Source organism: Aspergillus lucknowensis (genome assembly GCF_044049455.1).
Source record: "Aspergillus lucknowensis strain CBS 449.75 chromosome Unknown BJX67scaffold_102, whole genome shotgun sequence".
Taxonomy (NCBI): domain Eukaryota; kingdom Fungi; phylum Ascomycota; class Eurotiomycetes; order Eurotiales; family Aspergillaceae; genus Aspergillus; species Aspergillus lucknowensis.
In genome coordinates, this window is record NW_027263646.1 from 1 (window position 1) to 16,426 (window position 16,426).

Below are 16,426 nucleotides of genomic sequence, written 5' to 3' on the forward strand. Positions count from 1 at the left end.
GTCTACGGGGGGAAGCGAGTTCCGGGGCAGGATTGTGAAGGGGATGAGGAGGTTTGTTGTGGGTGATAGCGGGGAGGATATTCGCGGTGCGGTTTTGGGGGAGGGAGGGGAGTATGAGACGCTTGCTGTGGATGGGCCGAGATTTTTGTGGAAGGGGAGGATTGAAATTGAGGAGGCCGGGAGGGAGGTGAGGGTTGGCGAAGGGGGTGTTGCGTATCTGAAGTTGAGGGGGGCGAGGGCTGTGCCTAAGGAAGGTGATGAGGGTGATGGGATTACGCCAGAGAGTGTTCGACGACCTGTCTTGTTGGATGGGGCTTTTGCTGATGCATTGGAGTGGCTGTGGGATGGGGTTGAGGATGAGGATGAGGGAAGTGAAGTGGAGAAGCTTGCGTGGTTGCCTGCGAACTCAGTTCAGTCTGTGAATGGGGGGCTATGGACTGTGTCCAATATTACGGCGCCTGAGGCTGGTCTTGGGGTTGCTGAACAGATGGAGGCTATTGCGGAGAAGGTCCATACAATCTTGGACGCTGCTGCCCAGGAAGGTGTTGGTCCTCGAACGACGGCTGATATTGTTTTCACTACGGTCCTCCTTCGCTCGATGGCTGATTTCCCTTTGATGAACAACGTCTACGTCTCGCTATTCAAAAAACCTAACCCCCCTGCGAGAGCCACAGTGGCCTGTGGCGAGACTCTACCAGAGGGGGTAAAAGTGATGCTCTCCCTGGTCATCGATCTGGGCTCGAGGGCTCAACGCAACGGCCTCCATGTCCAGTCCCGATCTTACTGGGCGCCTGCCAATATCGGGCCCTATTCGCAGGCCATGTCTGTACCTTTACAAGGATCGGAGCGAGCGGTATACATTGCGGGGCAAATTCCTCTTGAGCCAGCATCTATGGAGTTAGCCGATAGCCAGTCCCGAGTTGGCGACCCCTCCTGGGCTCAAACGTATTGCTTGCGGGCAGTCCTTTCGCTTCAGCATATGTGGCGGATAGGAATAGCTATGGAGGTGAGTTGGTGGCTAGGAACCGTTGCTTTCTTCACCGGGTCAGAACACATGAGAACCAGGGCTCGACTTGCGTGGAAGCTTTGGCAGAGAATGCATAACTTGATCGAGGAGCCGGAGTCTGAGGAGGAGTCAACGGTTGACGTGTGGGATATCAAATATGGACGCCAAGGGCGAGAGCAGGCCAAAGCGTTCACCAATCCCCGACTTCCAAACTTTGACGTACTGGAGCATGAGTCCGACAGCCGAGTGCCGGTTTTTCTCGCAGTCCAAGTCCATGAACTACCCAGGAATAGTGACATTGAGTGGCAAGGCATGGGCTACAGATGCGAGGGGGTGAAGGTAACTCGGACTGAAACAGAGTACGGGCGCACGATCGACGTCATCACGAACGAAAACCAGAGATACTCGTGCATCGAGGTTGATGGAGGGGCCCCCGAATTCGATCTCAAATTGCTGGTCCACCGTGCTTTCGAGGCGTCCGCTGTGTCTCCGCGTGGCTCTCACTGCGTTATCTACAGCTGTCGACCCGTGCCCCAAGATTCCTTCCCAGGTCAGGTGGTTCCCTGCAAGTCGGTTTGGGGTGCTGATGGGAGGGCATTGGCCGCAGGCATCATCATTCAGAGACAGACCTGATCACCCCCTGGAGTCCGAGCTGTTCCGCGTCGAAAATTTCACTCAAGCAGCGCCGCTGATGGCGTTAGATCCTCGAAAACCTCCGAACATGCGTCCCGCCACCCTCAACATCCAGGGACTGTGTGGGACAGCTGATTGGACGATAAGCGTGGGCTAACGTGTGCCCGGCAGAAGTCTCACCAGTCATCGTCGCGGGCGACTGTTGGAAAGGTTTCCGCTATTCTCGACTCCCTTGGACGTGTTGTGTCATCCAGCCGATTGGATTGGCGCAAGTCCCCCAAGCTTTGTCCTCTGGGTCGGGCGAAGCTAAGACCGATGTTGGGAAAGCGTTGAGTCGACAGGCGCGAGAGAGGAAAAAAGATGCGAAGAAGAGGAAAAGAGAGGCGAGACTCAGGCGAGTGGCTCTCTTTCGACGGAGGAGTTAAGTAGATGATGAGAAAGAAGATGATAAAGAACAGAATCCTCTGTAATTCCTCTCCTGTCTCTCTTTGGTGGTGAGCAAGGCATATGATGGGCCCAGGGAACCTTGAAAACGCGCCCGCCTTCCGCCTGTCAAGAAACAGCTGCTGAGCGGACAACGCCAAAACTTTCAAGTTTCGATCCTGGCCATCCTTCGTCCTTCGAAGCATTCTCCCTCCCTCTTCCTCTCCCCACTGATCCGCTCATGTCTGTTGCTCCTGTCAGGTCTGCTGAGCCATATTCCACCCTCTTGTCCCAGCCCCGCTGCTTTAATGACTGACTTGTCTGGGGTTTAGCGGCCTTCCCACCCTCACACGACCCAAGTTTCCGCACTCGATCATGACGCTCCTCGCGCTGTAAAACCCGAACTTGATCATCGACATCCATGGGGCCATGGCCTCTTCGACAAGCCAGGAGGACGAGGGGCGACCTCCGAAAACGATACAGCCCGACCCCGATGCCGCTGCCTCTAGAAACTTCCGGTCACAGTCCCGATCGCCCCATCCATACCACCGCAACGGCTCTATTCACCACCGGACACGAACGTCCAGTGACAGCGGTACCGAGGCGGACGACGAGAGCACAGGCTTGCTAAAGGGGCTGCCGGCACCGCCCCTTGGATCACGAAGAAACCCTCGTCCGAGTTGGAATGGGGTTGCGGATCATGACTTGTGGCTTCCAGGGCTACAGCGGTGGCCCTCGTTGGCCCGCTCAACTTCGCGGAGCTCGCGACGGAGCTCTATTGGTGACAACGAGACGGACATCTGGGAGCTGCAGGATAAGATCAAGACAAAAAGACGCGTTGAGATCATACGCAGAGCTTTCGAGGCCGGGCTGTTGCTCTCAGTGGGCGCCGTGGTCTTGGGTGAGCAGAGTGCGAGATCGCTTGCTTGGGTGTGGAAAAAGGGTACGTTGGGAATATTGCTTTGAGATTTGCCTCTTCATAACACTCACGAACATCTCGAATGACTAGAACTTATCGCCTATTCCCTCACCATCCTCGGTCTATACGCCTTATACCCGCTGAACCGAAATGGACGCCTTCGGCTCTCCAGGCTCTCCTCCTTTGCCATCCCGACCACCTTCGACCCTGCGCCTCTTCTATACCCAATACTCATTCCAGTTTACGTTTCCCTCTCCTTATCGAACCATCGCCCTTCATTGGTACTCCCCAACATCCTCCTTGCGCTCGCCTCTATCCCACACCCGGTCATCCCCATGCACGAGTCGGTACACGGACATAGTGTGGTGCACTGGATGGTCACCCTGATTCCCGTTATCGTCTCGGAGCAGTTGTCCTGGGGGCGCATTCGCCCAACACCTCTTTCTCTCCGCGGCCATGATTCTGAGCTTTTGACTCTTGTTTTCCCTTTGCACCAAGCATTGATACCCACTCTAGATTTCCTTTTATCTACCAGTATCCTTCCAGCGGAATTACAGCTTCTGACGACTGCTTTAATTAATCTGTTTCTATTCGCTTTCTCACCCCAGGCGGAAATTCTCAAAGCGCTGCTCTGGTTGGGCAGCATGTGTATTTTTATCTTTTGCCGCCAGGTCCTTCACTGGGAGGTTTCTCTCGCCCGAATCCCCACCTGGAAATTTCGACGTTCTCCCAGTGGTTCCAGCTCTCCGAAAAGCATCCTGAATTATTTGGATCATAGGATTTGCCAGAAATTGAGCCAAGCTGGCTCTTCCGAAGATCCTACCTCGGATAGCGATTCTCCAGATGGACACTTGACATCCACCTCGCGTCGTACAGCACACGACTCTCGAGAAAAATCTCCCCCAGAGAGCCCTGTTGAGAATGCTGCAGTGGAAGACCACATTGGAAAACAAACATCCGCGACTTTCGAGGAAACCGAACGCTTTGCCAAGGTTAGGACGACTCCCAGAGGTCGACGAAAGCGGTCAATGGCACCCGACCTGGCGTCCTTCTTGTCGATGACTGTTCCCCAGGTGCAGGTACGCAAATGGCTCTATGCGGTCTACGTTTATCTGTCCGTCCTGGGTATCATACTGGGACCTGTGCGAAAGTATGTCGGTGAACGTGCTTTGCAAGGGGAAGACCCCTTTGGCTGGGCGCTGGGATACTTGCTTGGGAACATTTCCTGGTTCAGGTTCTGGGTTATCACTTCGAGCCTGGAATCCTGGATTCCGATACCACCTCGCCTGGATAATAGCTTATCAAACGCATTTTGCCACCTCGGTCGGGTCGAACACCTCCGCCAGGCCTTCTTTGGGGAAGCTAGTACGCGTCTCATGATTACAGCTTATTGCCTAGCTGTCCTTATAACTGGCATTGCAATAGTTGTGCGATTGAGCACGTTTGCGGAGGTGGACACCAGGCGCAAAGTGTTCCACGGCACCATGGTGATGATGTTCCTGCCCACGATTTACGTTGATCCTGCTTTTTGTGCCCTTGCCATGGCATTAGCGCTGGCTATTTTCCTACTCCTGGACCTTTTTCGTGCTTCCCAACTTCCACCCATTTCTCGACCTTTGACCTATTTCCTAGAGCCCTATGTGGATGGCCGCGATTACCGTGGCCCGGTCATTGTTTCCCACATATTCCTGCTTGTTGGGTGCGCCGTTCCTCTCTGGCTCGCGCTAGCCGACGTTCCCCGCACGGGGGACTTCCCTTGGAGATCATGGGATGTTCAGAGCCGAGATACCAGCATGGTTAGCGGAATCATCTGTGTTGGCCTAGGAGACGCAGCGGCTTCGTTGATTGGGCGCCGCTTCGGCCGGAGGAAGTGGTTTTGGGGTGGAGGTAAATCTATCGAGGGAAGCGTGGCCTTTGCGATCGCGGTGACTGCTGGATCAGTGTTCGCACAAGGCTGGCTGGCTTTGGGACAGTGGCCTGTGAGTGGATCGGGTGTACCGAAACGCTTCTCCTGGATCACGGCCATGACTAAGGCTGTTTTAGCAGCCAGCGGAGCCAGCGCAACCGAAGCTGTCTTAACCGGATGTAATGACAACGTGGTTGTCCCGGTCGTGCTGTGGCTGCTCGTGCGGGGATTGGGACGTTGATCAGACGATGGCAAGACATGATATATGCTGTACAACACAAGCTTAAAGAGACATAGATACTATATGATCTTCTTTGGATACGACTTACGCGCCTTCAAGTTACTCTGGGGGTGGAGAATACAGTACGTGATGTTGGTCTTAGTAGTTTGATAATCGTGCAAACAGGTGGACAGGCCTTTGTTATCAACAGGCATATGCAGGGTTCAGGTGACCTGGACCAACCACGTCGCCGTTGCCATTTGTGTTGAATTGGGTGTGGAAGAAGGATATCTGAGCACGCTGCATCTTCGCTCACCCCCCTGGTGAGGGGAAGTTCGACTACTGCCGATCGTCGTGAGGAGCGGAGGCGACGGAAACCTGACTTCAGTCTTGGAATGGGAACTCATCTCCGTCGAATCCAACCTTATCAGTCCGAGCAGCAGCCATGGGCGTGATGAGTGGACGGCAGTGCATTTGATTCTGCTAGGGTGAGTCATTTGAGGGGTTGCCTAGGCTTAATGCAACTGGACGGAGTTTTGCCCTTGGACCCCGACTGCAGAAACCCTTGGTCCTCAAGTGGAACGGGGAGATGATGAGCCTTTGCGTGTTGATGAGGTCGTCTTGAGTCACAGTGAGGGAGGATTGCGAGAGTCGAGGCTTGCCTCTGGGCCGGCGAGACCAGGTCGTCCTGGTCGAGTCGCTGGGGCTTGGTGGAGCCTGACGACTCTTATCTAATCGATAACGTGATGGTGCGCGGCCTCAGGCTGCAAGGCAACTCTGCTGCTGCTCCTGGCCGTTGATCCGCAAGCCCCCAGCTCTTATCATCCATCTACCATCCCTGCCCATCCTTCGGTTGTCGTCGACTTTTCCATCTCTTCCTCTTCTTCACATTCAGCGCCCACGACCTTTCTCGTCCTCCAACAAGGCCTAGCTGTGGTGACTTAACTCCACGTCCATCAGCCTAACGCCGCCCTCCTGACCGCCTTTCCGGTCCATGATCAGCGGTGCCACTTCTTGCTTGTTATCGCAGGTCACGCTCTCCCCCAACGGCATCGCCAACCGACGAAGCTCGCTTTGTGCCCTTCAACCTCACATCCCCGACTCTCCCACCCTTTCCTTACAAGTTGATACTTTTTATCACAGCCTGCAGCTTCTCCTTCCTTGCCTAACTCAATTTTCCTCTCCCTCTCCCCATTAACCTTTCTTCCTCTTATCAGCCCTTAGCCTGATAACCTTCCGCCCACCCTCCAACTCCATACTCAGTTCTTCAGACGGGGCATCAACAGATATTGAAAGCTCTGGACTTTCTGTATCCTGCGGGTATCAGTCTCACCGCCCTCTTGCCGATGACGAAACAGATTTTAGCCTTGAATCACTCGGACAACGTCAAGCTTCTTTTCATCTCTCCCATCCGCCGGAGCCTAGCCTTCATCACCTTCTCCTCCCTCTCCACATTTCTCCTCCTCCACCGTTGCCTACCATCGTCATCCTTAATTCGAACCCTCCTCCATCGACTTGAGCCCTCTTACACCCGACCCTGATGGGCCTCTTTCCTCCATCATTTAGGTCGTTGTTGCTGAGGTAGTTGTGTGGTTGACAGGGTGTTGATTGATCTTCGTTGATATTGGTCTTCGGGCTCTATCTTCGCCCTGCTGTCGCCATGGCATCTTCACAGCGTCCAAGGAGCTCCAAGGAGACATATAGTGAGGTGCCTATTGGCCGCTACACGAGGTTGGATCAAATAGGAAGAGGCAGCTTTGCTACTGTCTATCGAGGTCTTCATACGGTGCGTCACGAACCTCAGACTTTTGCTCCCGCCCACGAGGCTCTGCATTTGAAATGGTCATAACCGGCGTTGACATGTAATCTCTTTGCTAATGGGTATGTTCTCCTTAGAAATCGCAGACTTTCGTGGCCATCAAGTCAGTGAACTTGAACAAGCTCAACAAGAAGCTCAAGGACAACTTGTCCTTGGAGATTGATATTCTCAAGGGCCTCTTCCACCCGCACATCGTGGCACTCATCGACTGTTACGAAAACACGTCTCATATCCACCTGATAATGGAGTATTGTGCTTTGGGCGACTTGTCACAATTCATCAAGCGACGGAATAGTCTTTCGCAGCATGAGTTCACTCGACACATGATATCGAAGTACCCAAATGTCGAGGCTGGGGCCCTGAATGAAGTTCTTGTCCGCCATTTTCTCAAGCAGCTAGCTAGCTCTCTCAAGTTCCTTCGAGAACGAGACCTCATTCACCGTGACATCAAGCCTCAGAATCTACTGCTTTGCCCTGCACCGTCACCAACTCAGGACGAGAAGCCGCCAGTGCCGGCCTTTAAAGGCAGTGACGACTCCTTCAATCCTGCGACAGGGCTGACATCGTTGCCGTTGCTGAAGATCGCGGACTTTGGCTTCGCGCGATCCCTTCCCGCCACCTCTCTCGCAGAGACATTGTGTGGTTCCCCGTTATATATGGCTCCTGAGATTTTGCGGTATGAGAAGTACGATGCCAAGGCTGACCTATGGTCTGTCGGCACGGTACTTTACGAAATGGTAGTCGGAAAACCGCCTTTCCGAGCATCAAATCACGTCGAGTTGCTGCAAAAGATCGAGGTAGCAAATGACCGTATCGTCTTTCCGGCTGATAATCCTGCCTCAGATGAGATCAAAGCACTTATACGCCGACTTTTAAAGCGCAATCCTGTTGAGCGAATGTCTTTTGCGGATTTCTTTGAGAATAACATTATAACGGGCCCCATCCCTGGGCTAAAAGCTGAAGATACCCCCACACCAACCCGTCCATCACCAGAAGTATCTGCCAGGGAGCCTACACCAAGAGTATCGCGATCCAGACCTGATACCCCTCAGAAGACGAAAAGTGAACAAGATACCCAAAGCACTCAGAATCAAGAAGAGGAACAAGGCGGTTATCCACCGCCCCATCGATATATACCCCACAATGAGAGACCACAGGTCCCTTCGACCCCCGAACCGATGCGGAGGGTCAGAAGCGGCGACAAAGTTTCTTCAGCGGAGAAGCCTGTACCCGCTGCTGCCGCCCAACAAAGGCCGTACGTAGTTTCCCATGCAACGGCGCCTGGACGCCAGGAGCTTATAGATCGCAACCAATCGGTGAATACCATGGAGCGCCAAAGAAATAGACACACGCACTCTGCTACGCCACCGGCTGACAAAACTGCGGTAAATGAAGAACGAGAACGCGAACGTGCCGCACAAGATGTTGCGTTCGAACGCGATTACGTTGTCGTGGAGAAACGGGCGGTTGAGGTGAATGCTTTTGCGGATGAGCTGGCACACGATCCTAGGATCCGAGGAGGAGCACCTAAGCATGCCGCGGCCGTTCCACGGCGGCAGACAACACCGGCTATTCCGACTACCACGGCAGCATCACCGCAGGGTTCTCCTAGCAAGGCAATCCAGGTAATCACAGGGCGGTCCCGAGCAGATTCCGGACACACTCGCCAAGGGTCCTATGAGCGACGGTACGGCCGAAGCCCTACATCTGCAACATCGGCAATCTCAAAGGCATTGCATATGGCAAGCGGACGATTACTTGGCATGGGATTCTCACCACCCTTAACCCTCACTAAAGGGGGCCGCTCGCCCCCATTGGGTTATAACCCTTTCCCAGCCTACCCTATAGCCCCTGCCGGCTTGATCACTCTTGGGGATGACTCGAAGCCTCAGCCAAGCTATGATGAGGACACAAAGACTGTCAAAGAGCTCGAAGAATGCGCCACCCGAAGCGACGTTGTATACGGCTTCGCAGAGGTGAAATACAAACAGCTTATACCATTAGCCCCGTCCGTTCAAGCGGACGGAACCCCCAGGCCATTAGGTAACGACCCCGAAGACGGCGAATTAACGCCTGACGCCGTTGTGACGCTTTCGGAGGAGGCTCTGGTTCTATACGTGAAGGCATTGGCCCTACTAGCTAAGTCCATGGACATCGCTGGTGCGTGGTGGAACCGTAGGAACCGGGGTGATGCCCTATCTGAGTCCGGAATCGGTCGAGGTGACCCCAATAGCATACTTGTGGGAAATCGAATCAACAAAGTCGTGCAGTGGGTTCGCAGTCGATTTAACGAGGTGCTGGAGAAGGCTGAGTTCGTCCGTCTCAAGCTGATCGAGGCGCAAAAACGACTCCCGACAGACCATCCAAGCCATCCCAACAACCAGTCGATCGAGTCGGGTGGTTCCGGCACATCCGTGGACGTTGTAGTCAGTCCCGGCGTAACGGCGGAGAAGTTGATGTACGACCGTGCGGTTGAGATGAGTCGAACAGCTGCTATTCACGAGCTTGCGAATGAGGACCTTGCCGGGTGCGAGATTGCCTATGTTACTGCCGTTCGGATGCTGGAAGCTGTTTTGGAAGTCGAGGAGGTTTCGCATTCTGGTCGGGGAAGCGGTAGCGAGGGCCCCGACAAGATTGTGCTGGACAGTATGCGCGTTGAAGACCGGGAGGCCGTGGTGAAGTGTAAGACTTTCCGTCCTGATTTTTACTCTCGCTCCGATGGTCTAACCTGTTGTTCCAGTGGCAACGAGCATACGCGCTCGGCTGACAGTCTTGCGGAAGAAGTTGGCTATTCTAGCGAAGCGACAAACTCCCCCTCCGAGTGGAAGGATTGTCCCCTCGAATCTGGCACATGCAACAGGGGCGACTTCTCCCCAGTGAGCGATGAAGAATAAACACTTGCCTGCATGCTGGACCATGCAGTGGTTTCGCCGTGTCTACCTTTTTTTTCTCCAGCTACATTTAACGAGGAGTTTATTATACAGGGTTTTTATTTTTTTTCCATTTCGGTACCTCGCTTGGACATGACTGGGGAGCTTCGCACAAGTCTATAATTACTTTTGCTGCACGGGACTGTTACTTTATTTTGGAAGTTTATACCAGGGCGTTTTGAGTTGGAGGAGGAAGATAAATTGCCACCATTTTGGACGAGGACGGAGGATCTGGAGTGATGTCGGGTCTGCGTGTTCTGGGAAGATATGATTGCTGTACTGTATATATACTCTCGCACACTGCAGGAGAGAAAAATCCGAGAAGAATATCAGAGTTACATCAAGACGATTGCTGAAGAAAGGTGAAAATTGCGTGATCGAGTTTTGGTGTGTCAAAGGCCGCTGGTGGTGGAGCTGCCCGAGTCTGGGTCCTCGAGATGAGTTTTTCGTCCTCTTCCAACGCCATCACGGACCACTCACTGACGAGGAACCCCCAGAGCACAAGATGGCGTTCTCGACTTTTTCTAGCCTTTTCTTTTCTTCCATTCTCTTTTGCTGCCCAGGCTGCCCATCACCGTCGCGTGCTGTCTTGCTCGGCTTCCCACGGCGTCCTCAGCAGTCTCGACCATGCTATCCAGAGCGAAGACGCCCTTCTAGAATTTACTCCTCTCACAATCTGCTCGACGCCCAGCTGCGGATGTCTGAGGTGACAAGTATTGCCGAGCCCACTGCCTTTCGTTGCATACGACCCTGAGCTTCTAGCGTCAGTGTGGTGAGATTGCATCAGACACGAGCGCAGCACATCATCCTCGCTGCTTTATATATCACGGTCCTCGACGTTTTGACTTGCACCGGCTGGACGTCCGCTCTATTCACGCGCAGTCCAGCGAGCTCCGTCACTCTCATCATGGATATTACTCCAGGCCCGCTTCCCCAGAAAGATGCCGTGTTTGATACAAAGCCCGACACCGACGGCCCACGCCGTGCGGACGGTATCTCCCAGCTCTGTACGTTCTGCTCTGATCCCTTCGTGGCCAGGTCCTGATCCGACTAACCAAAAGAAGATGAGGGAAACATCTTCAACACCACTCCCGACGATCGTCGCCAGATCGGTGTTGTCAGTGCCTCGTTCCTGATCTTCAACCGCATCGTCGGAACCGGTATCTTTGCCACGCCGAGTACGATCCTGTCGCAGTCTGGTAGTGTTGGCTTGTCACTGTTCCTGTGGGTCGCTGGTACCGTGATTGCCGTTGCCGGTACTGCGGTTTATCTGGAATGGGGCACTGCTATCCCTAGGTACCTTCAACCAGTCTTGTACCCGTTTTGATGATACTAACTAGCCTAGGAACGGTGGTGAGAAGAACTACCTGGAATATGTCTATAAGAAGCCAAAGTTCCTGGCTACGGCTATGTTTGCTGCATACGCCGTCCTGCTCGGATGGGCGGCTAGTAACAGCGTTGTCTTTGGAGAGTACATCCTGAATGCTGCCGAGCTTGAGGTTGACCGATGGAATCAGCGTGGAATCGGGCTGGCTTGTATCACCGCTGCATTCCTCATCCATGCTTTCGCTCTGAAATGGGGCCTTCGCCTCCAAAACTTTCTGGGCATCATCAAACTTCTGGTCATCCTCATTATCGTCGTTACCGGCTGGGTGGCGTTGGGTGGCCATACCAAGGTTGAGACGCCTCATAACTTCAGCAATGCGTTTGAGGGAACCACAGGTAGTGGATATGGTATCGTCACGGCGTTATACAATATCATCTGGTCGTTCATCGGCTACTCCAACGCCAACTACGTACGTATCTCCCACGACCAGCGCACTCTCTTCATTGCCATCTTTCTAACGGACAGTATAGGCGTTGAGCGAGACGAAGAACCCTACCCGCACTTTGAGAATCGCTGCCCCGATTGCCGTTGGGGCTGTTGGCGTTCTCTACATGCTCGTCAACATTGCTTACTTCGCTGCTGTCCCAAAGGACCAGATGCTCGAATCCGGTCAGATCGTCGCAGCCACTTTCTTCGGTAACATGTTCGGTCCCCGCGCGGAAAAGGCCATGTCTGTCTTTGTTGCGCTGTCCGCCTTTGGCAACGTTCTTTCCGTTATCTTCTCGCAGGGTCGAAGTACGTTCCTCCCCAATTCCCTAATTTACCACCTACCGAAACCACCAATACTGACGAACCTGCACAGTTGTCCAAGAACTCGGCCGTGAAGGGGTCCTCCCATTCTCTAAACTCTGGGCTAGCAACAAACCCTTCAAATCCCCCGCCGCAGGCCTCTTCGAGCACTGGGTCGTCTCGATCATCATCATGCTTGCCCCACCCCCAGGGGACGCCTACAACTTCCTCGTGAATCTGATTTCCTACCCCCTTGCGATCGTCAACGTCTTCGTCTCCGCAGGCCTGATCTACATCTACCTCACGAAGGAAACGAACTTCCCCAACTGGACGCCCGGAATCAAGGCCACCCTCCCCGTGACCGTCTTCTTCTGCCTCTCGAACATATACCTCGTCATCGCGCCATACATCCCTCCCTCCGACGGACAGAACGTCTACGAAGAGCTGCCATACTATCTGCATTGCGTCGTGGCGCTGGGCATCTTTGCCGCAGGCGCGGTTTATTACCTTGTCTGGGCGGTTGCGCTGCCGAGGATTGGCGGGTACGTGCTTGTTAAGGAGACGGTTGTTGATGCGGATGGGTGGTCGAGGAGTGTGTTTACGAAGTTGCCAGTCTCGAGGGTGAAGGAGGGGAGCGCGCATTTTTGATGCTGCTGCATGGCGGGGGCGTTTGGGTTTTGCCGAGAGTAGTTAATACTTCGAGTACATAGTAATTGCATCAGCATAGCGTATAGAATTCCGAGAACAGGTCTCTCTCGTCTGGGACCTGATGTTTGACACAGCTTCAATTCTCTTCTTCATTCTGGAACTCCCACCCCCCCAGCCCTCAGAGGGGTTCAGGTGAGCTCACATCACATAACAAGCAAAACAATCCTAAGTATCCCTCCCCCCTACCGCATCCCTTCCTACACATGAAACAAACCGACACCCTCAGATAAAATACACTCTACAGATCAAAGTTATTGTCCCAGCCATCTATGGGAAGCCCATCCACAAAAACATCAGTCATGAGCCCCTCAAACTAACTGGTCCTTCCGTCTGGCAAGCAAATTCAAAAAACCCCCATAAGGAGCTCTGACAATCAGATGCCCATTTCCACCTCGGAATACGGTCCGTGGGAACATCCGTTGTACAAGAAATGCTGCGTGATGAATGAATGATATGTATGTATGTATGGAGGCAGAAGAAGACTGTGGATGCAGAGATTTATTGGGGGAATTGGATCACGTGATTACGTTGGTGAAACGAAAGGAAAGTGCCGATTGAGATTCGGAGATCTTCATTCTCTTGGTCTTCTCTCCCTGTCACTATTTATTTATTTATTTTTTTTTTTTTTTACTTCCGTTCCATTATCTGCTGCCTTGTGTGTCTTGTTGCTTGCCTTTGAACATTTGTGCCTCGAACATCCACTTTGTATCTGATGGCGGAATAGAGACGAAAAGGGAAGAGAGCTTGATAATGGTGTAAATACATCTCTTCAGGGACGGACGTCTTCAGACACGTTCAAATTTCAGCTGGCTTTCGCCTTATCTAACTGACGAACTAGATAGCGGGGCGGCTATTTAGGGGGCGTGGGGTAAGCATATAACGGGAGCAGTGTCCAAACCGACGATGTCAATCCAATCAAGTCAAACATGATTTCGTTTGCTGCGTAGCTGAGAACTAGGAAGACTTGTTCCAACCCTGCTTAAGCGTGATCGCTGGGGGTTGAAGAATTCAGAAATAACGTAAGAGAAACAGCGGTGTTATACACGGGGCGAAGACAAACCGGATACCCCTCCAACGGGAGTAAATTCGTTCGGGGCTGAGGAGATAGCGGGGATATTGCTAGCAAGATCCGCGACCTTCAAGCTTGGGGGTGCCCGATACCACCATTGACAGGGCTCTGCTGGTAATAGTTGTATTGGGTGGCTTCTGGGGTCGGGGCGACGGGGGGAGCAGGGGTCAGTGAAGGAGGAGCAGGGGGTGCGGCCTGGGGCGTTGGCTCAGTGCCTCCAGTCTTCGCTTTGGAGACAGATGGAGGCCCATGGACTTCTCGATCAAGCGTCATGTATTCCTTCGCGGCGTCCTGAGTACCGCGCTCCAGCAAGTAGACCATATAGATCTGAACCAGGTCCCTGGCAACCTCTGACGAAAGCGCGCTCTTCGACCGAATGTCCTCGATCACTGACTTTATCCGCTCGTATTGGGTGCCCTCTGTTGCCGCACTTGTTGGCTGGTCTAGCTCGAAGGTGAGGTAGCTCTTCCAGAACGCTTGGCTGCCCATGTAGTACTGTTGGTTCTTCTGGAACACTTGACGGGCCTCTTCGGGAGAGCCCTTGATCTTCCAGAGTAACCGGGCCCATTCAGCGACGAGGGCGGCCTTAGTAGCGAGGTCGCATTGAGGAGAATCCAGTTGCGTTTTGTACACTTCGATGGCAGCATCAAGACCTCCATGACGACGGCACATATTTGCTAGGGAGACTATCGTTTCAACGTGATTGGGCATGTTGATAAGAATAGCTTCGTGAATTTCCTTGGCCACGCTCACTCGCCCAGACATTTCCTCGAAGTAGGCATACTGGAGGCGAGTTGCTGGGTTGGCAATCGGCACATATAGGCAGCTTGCACGTTGGTAGATATTCCGTACTTCTTCCTCCTTCCCGGGCTGAGCAGACATCCAGCGGGCGTAGCGCTGCCAGAAATCATCGTAATGAGCGCACGTCACAAGGCATCTCTCGTACAAGAACTGAGTCCGAGGGTACGATCCTTCCGCCTCTTCAAAGTCAAGGTACTTCTTCCAATTCGAGAGTTGGCCTTCATCTAGCTCAGTGACATGGAAGTACGGGCGCTTAATCTCCGACTCATATGTCCAGCGCTTCGTAGTCTCTGTTTGTGTTTTGGAGAAGATTTCAAGATGGTAACTGTCAACACGCAACCGCAAGTCACGCTCGATCTCGGCATCTGCCTTTGCGCCTGGAGCGACCTGGCCTGCAGCGGCATCTAGCTCAGCACGGAATTGTGACAGGGTATCGGGAGGTGCTAGCTCAGCCAGGGGCCGCGTTTGTGCTAGCTGTCTGTAGCGCTCGAAGTAGCGAGCATACTGGTGCATCGGGATGTGAATGACTCGGCTCAGGATGCCGAAGATCTTGTCAAAGGCCTCCACCCGCTCTTCATATTCAATGTACTTGTCCCAGAATGGGTGGGAAAGAAAGTCTAGCCCAACACAGTTCGCGCCCCGTTCGAAGAGTCTGCAAGCCATACTAATTAGCCACATCGCGAACATAACGGATTTAGGGTAGAAGGAACGGGAGCGGGGAGGGAGAGGAGCAGAATGACAAGGATAGCAAACATGAGCATTGAGATCTTTCTGTGCTGCGAGCCCAAACAATTCAACAACTAAGAGTTCAGTTCGTGGAGGCTTCTTTTCCTGCTCGTCATCGAGCGCGTAGGATAAACCACCGAACAGGATTCGTGGATGAAGGTGGCGGTGCAAGGAAGATGGTGCTTGTGTCCAAATCACAGTTTTCTACGGGGGAAGAAACAGCCCTGAAACGCCATGGGTGAGAAGTAAACTCCAGTCGAATCCGGGTCGGCGACATCTCACCCACCAAGGGAGCTGCTCTCAATGAGCCGTAAGGCATCATGGCGTTCTGCCTCATGATTTTCATGCCGGTGCTGCATCGGTATTGGTTACGGGGAAGGAAAGGAAACCAGCTCTTATCTACTTACTCTCGGATGTTGTCTGTGTCGTGGGATGTCTCCGCTTTGAAGGAACAGTAGTTGGTCCATAGGTCGACGGACGAAGATATGCTCGCGATGCCTCGTTCGTACACCTACAAAACAGACACGATTAGAAACCTCCATGAACGAGCGAATGAAGGTATAGGCGTGAGTTTCTTACCATATCCGCTGCCTCAGTTCCCGTGATGGAGAATTCGAGATCGGCATATTTCTTCCAGTAGCCAAACAGCAAGGGAAATTTCGCGAGGAACCGATCATAGGCGTTGCGGACTGTGGTAATCGCCTGCGGATTGGAGTTCCGGTTGACACCTCCTTCAAGAGCCTCTGCGCCGCGCACGAGCTTTTCCCACGTCTCGAAGTTGTCGGGATCGTCGAGCTAGAGGGAGTCTCAGTTAGCTACTAACGAGGCAAAAGGGATATTATAAAAGCCATCGCATCATACCAGCTCAGCTTCCAGCTTCTTCAGCTCAGCATTCTCCTCCTCAGAGCCCCCGTAGTTGTAATCCGCCATGATGGCCGTCAAAGTCGAGGATCTCGGCACCACTTGCGACACCGCAGTTTTCGACGAAATTAACCGAGGGCTGAGATAAGTAGTTGGCACGGGTGCCAACTGAGGGTTAAAAGAAAACGTTTCCGTTGAAAAGCACTTGAAGATTGCTGAGTGTCTCGGGCGAAAGTTCGATGAAGCTGTCTCCCAGCCACTGGAAGATGGACGGAGAATCGCGCCGCCC

General features: G+C 53.2%; 6 protein-coding genes across 6 annotated transcripts; 4 read left to right on the forward strand and 2 right to left on the reverse strand.

Moving 5' to 3' along the window:
- Positions 1 to 43: 43 nt before the first annotated feature.
- On the forward strand, positions 44 to 1,639 carry BJX67DRAFT_386577 (uncharacterized protein; the record flags this gene model as incomplete). The annotated part of the gene is made up of 1 exon (XM_071034097.1): positions 44 to 1,639. One exon carries the CDS (start codon positions 44 to 46, stop codon positions 1,637 to 1,639), a length of 1,596 nt encoding a protein of 531 aa, XP_070880390.1.
- An 88-nt stretch (positions 1,640 to 1,727) lies between these two features.
- BJX67DRAFT_28702 (uncharacterized protein) lies at positions 1,728 to 2,380 on the reverse strand. The gene has a single exon (XM_071026741.1). It carries the CDS (start codon positions 2,266 to 2,268, stop codon positions 1,816 to 1,818), a length of 453 nt encoding a protein of 150 aa, XP_070880391.1. The 5' UTR covers positions 2,269 to 2,380; the 3' UTR covers positions 1,728 to 1,815.
- Positions 2,031 to 5,230, forward strand: BJX67DRAFT_28694 (putative phosphatidate cytidylyltransferase). The gene is made up of 3 exons (XM_071026739.1): positions 2,031 to 2,323; positions 2,395 to 3,005; positions 3,072 to 5,230. The coding sequence occupies exons 2-3, from the start codon at positions 2,492 to 2,494 to the stop codon at positions 5,126 to 5,128; spliced, it is 2,571 nt and encodes an 856-aa protein (XP_070880392.1). The 5' UTR covers positions 2,031 to 2,323; positions 2,395 to 2,491; the 3' UTR covers positions 5,129 to 5,230.
- A 1,537-nt stretch (positions 5,231 to 6,767) lies between these two features.
- atg1 (serine/threonine protein kinase ATG1) lies at positions 6,768 to 9,806 on the forward strand (the record flags this gene model as incomplete). Its single annotated transcript, XM_071034098.1, has 3 exons — positions 6,768 to 6,893; positions 7,004 to 9,608; positions 9,667 to 9,806. The coding sequence occupies 3 exons, from the start codon at positions 6,768 to 6,770 to the stop codon at positions 9,804 to 9,806; spliced, it is 2,871 nt and encodes a 956-aa protein (XP_070880393.1).
- Positions 9,807 to 10,305: 499 nt separating this feature from the next.
- Positions 10,306 to 12,721, forward strand: BJX67DRAFT_368682 (high affinity methionine permease). The gene is made up of 5 exons (XM_071030657.1): positions 10,306 to 10,863; positions 10,921 to 11,152; positions 11,202 to 11,652; positions 11,714 to 11,978; positions 12,046 to 12,721. Exons 1-5 carry the CDS (start codon positions 10,764 to 10,766, stop codon positions 12,618 to 12,620), a joined length of 1,623 nt encoding a protein of 540 aa, XP_070880394.1. The 5' UTR covers positions 10,306 to 10,763; the 3' UTR covers positions 12,621 to 12,721.
- Positions 12,722 to 13,315: 594 nt separating this feature from the next.
- On the reverse strand, positions 13,316 to 16,388 carry BJX67DRAFT_368688 (putative mRNA splicing protein (Prp39)). The gene is made up of 4 exons (XM_071030658.1): positions 16,138 to 16,388; positions 15,856 to 16,071; positions 15,684 to 15,787; positions 13,316 to 15,202 (listed from the first exon to the last, which is right to left on the reverse strand). Exons 1-4 carry the CDS (start codon positions 16,204 to 16,206, stop codon positions 13,819 to 13,821), a joined length of 1,773 nt encoding a protein of 590 aa, XP_070880395.1. The 5' UTR covers positions 16,207 to 16,388; the 3' UTR covers positions 13,316 to 13,818.
- Positions 16,389 to 16,426: the final 38 nt, after the last annotated feature.

What these genes read in the sequence shown, in the direction of transcription:
- BJX67DRAFT_28702 (XM_071026741.1), bottom strand. Translation starts at nt 2,268, where the DNA reads ATGCTTCGAAGGACGAAGGATGGCCAGGATCGAAACTTGAAAGTTTTG.
- BJX67DRAFT_28694 (XM_071026739.1), top strand. Translation starts at nt 2,492, where the DNA reads ATGGCCTCTTCGACAAGCCAGGAGGACGAGGGGCGACCTCCGAAAACG. An exon ending in TGCTTGGGTGTGGAAAAAGG is followed by an intron (nt 3,006 to 3,071) that starts GTACGTTGGGAA and finishes TCGAATGACTAG; the next exon opens with AACTTATCGCCTATTCCCTC.
- BJX67DRAFT_368682 (XM_071030657.1), top strand. Translation starts at nt 10,764, where the DNA reads ATGGATATTACTCCAGGCCCGCTTCCCCAGAAAGATGCCGTGTTTGAT. An exon ending in GGACGGTATCTCCCAGCTCT is followed by an intron (nt 10,864 to 10,920) that starts GTACGTTCTGCT and finishes AACCAAAAGAAG; the next exon opens with ATGAGGGAAACATCTTCAAC. An exon ending in TGGGGCACTGCTATCCCTAG is followed by an intron (nt 11,153 to 11,201) that starts GTACCTTCAACC and finishes TAACTAGCCTAG; the next exon opens with GAACGGTGGTGAGAAGAACT.
- BJX67DRAFT_368688 (XM_071030658.1), bottom strand. Translation starts at nt 16,206, where the DNA reads ATGGCGGATTACAACTACGGGGGCTCTGAGGAGGAGAATGCTGAGCTG. An exon ending in AGAAGCTGGAAGCTGAGCTG is followed by an intron (nt 16,072 to 16,137) that starts GTATGATGCGAT and finishes GACTCCCTCTAG; the next exon opens with CTCGACGATCCCGACAACTT. An exon ending in GAACTGAGGCAGCGGATATG is followed by an intron (nt 15,788 to 15,855) that starts GTAAGAAACTCA and finishes TCTGTTTTGTAG; the next exon opens with GTGTACGAACGAGGCATCGC.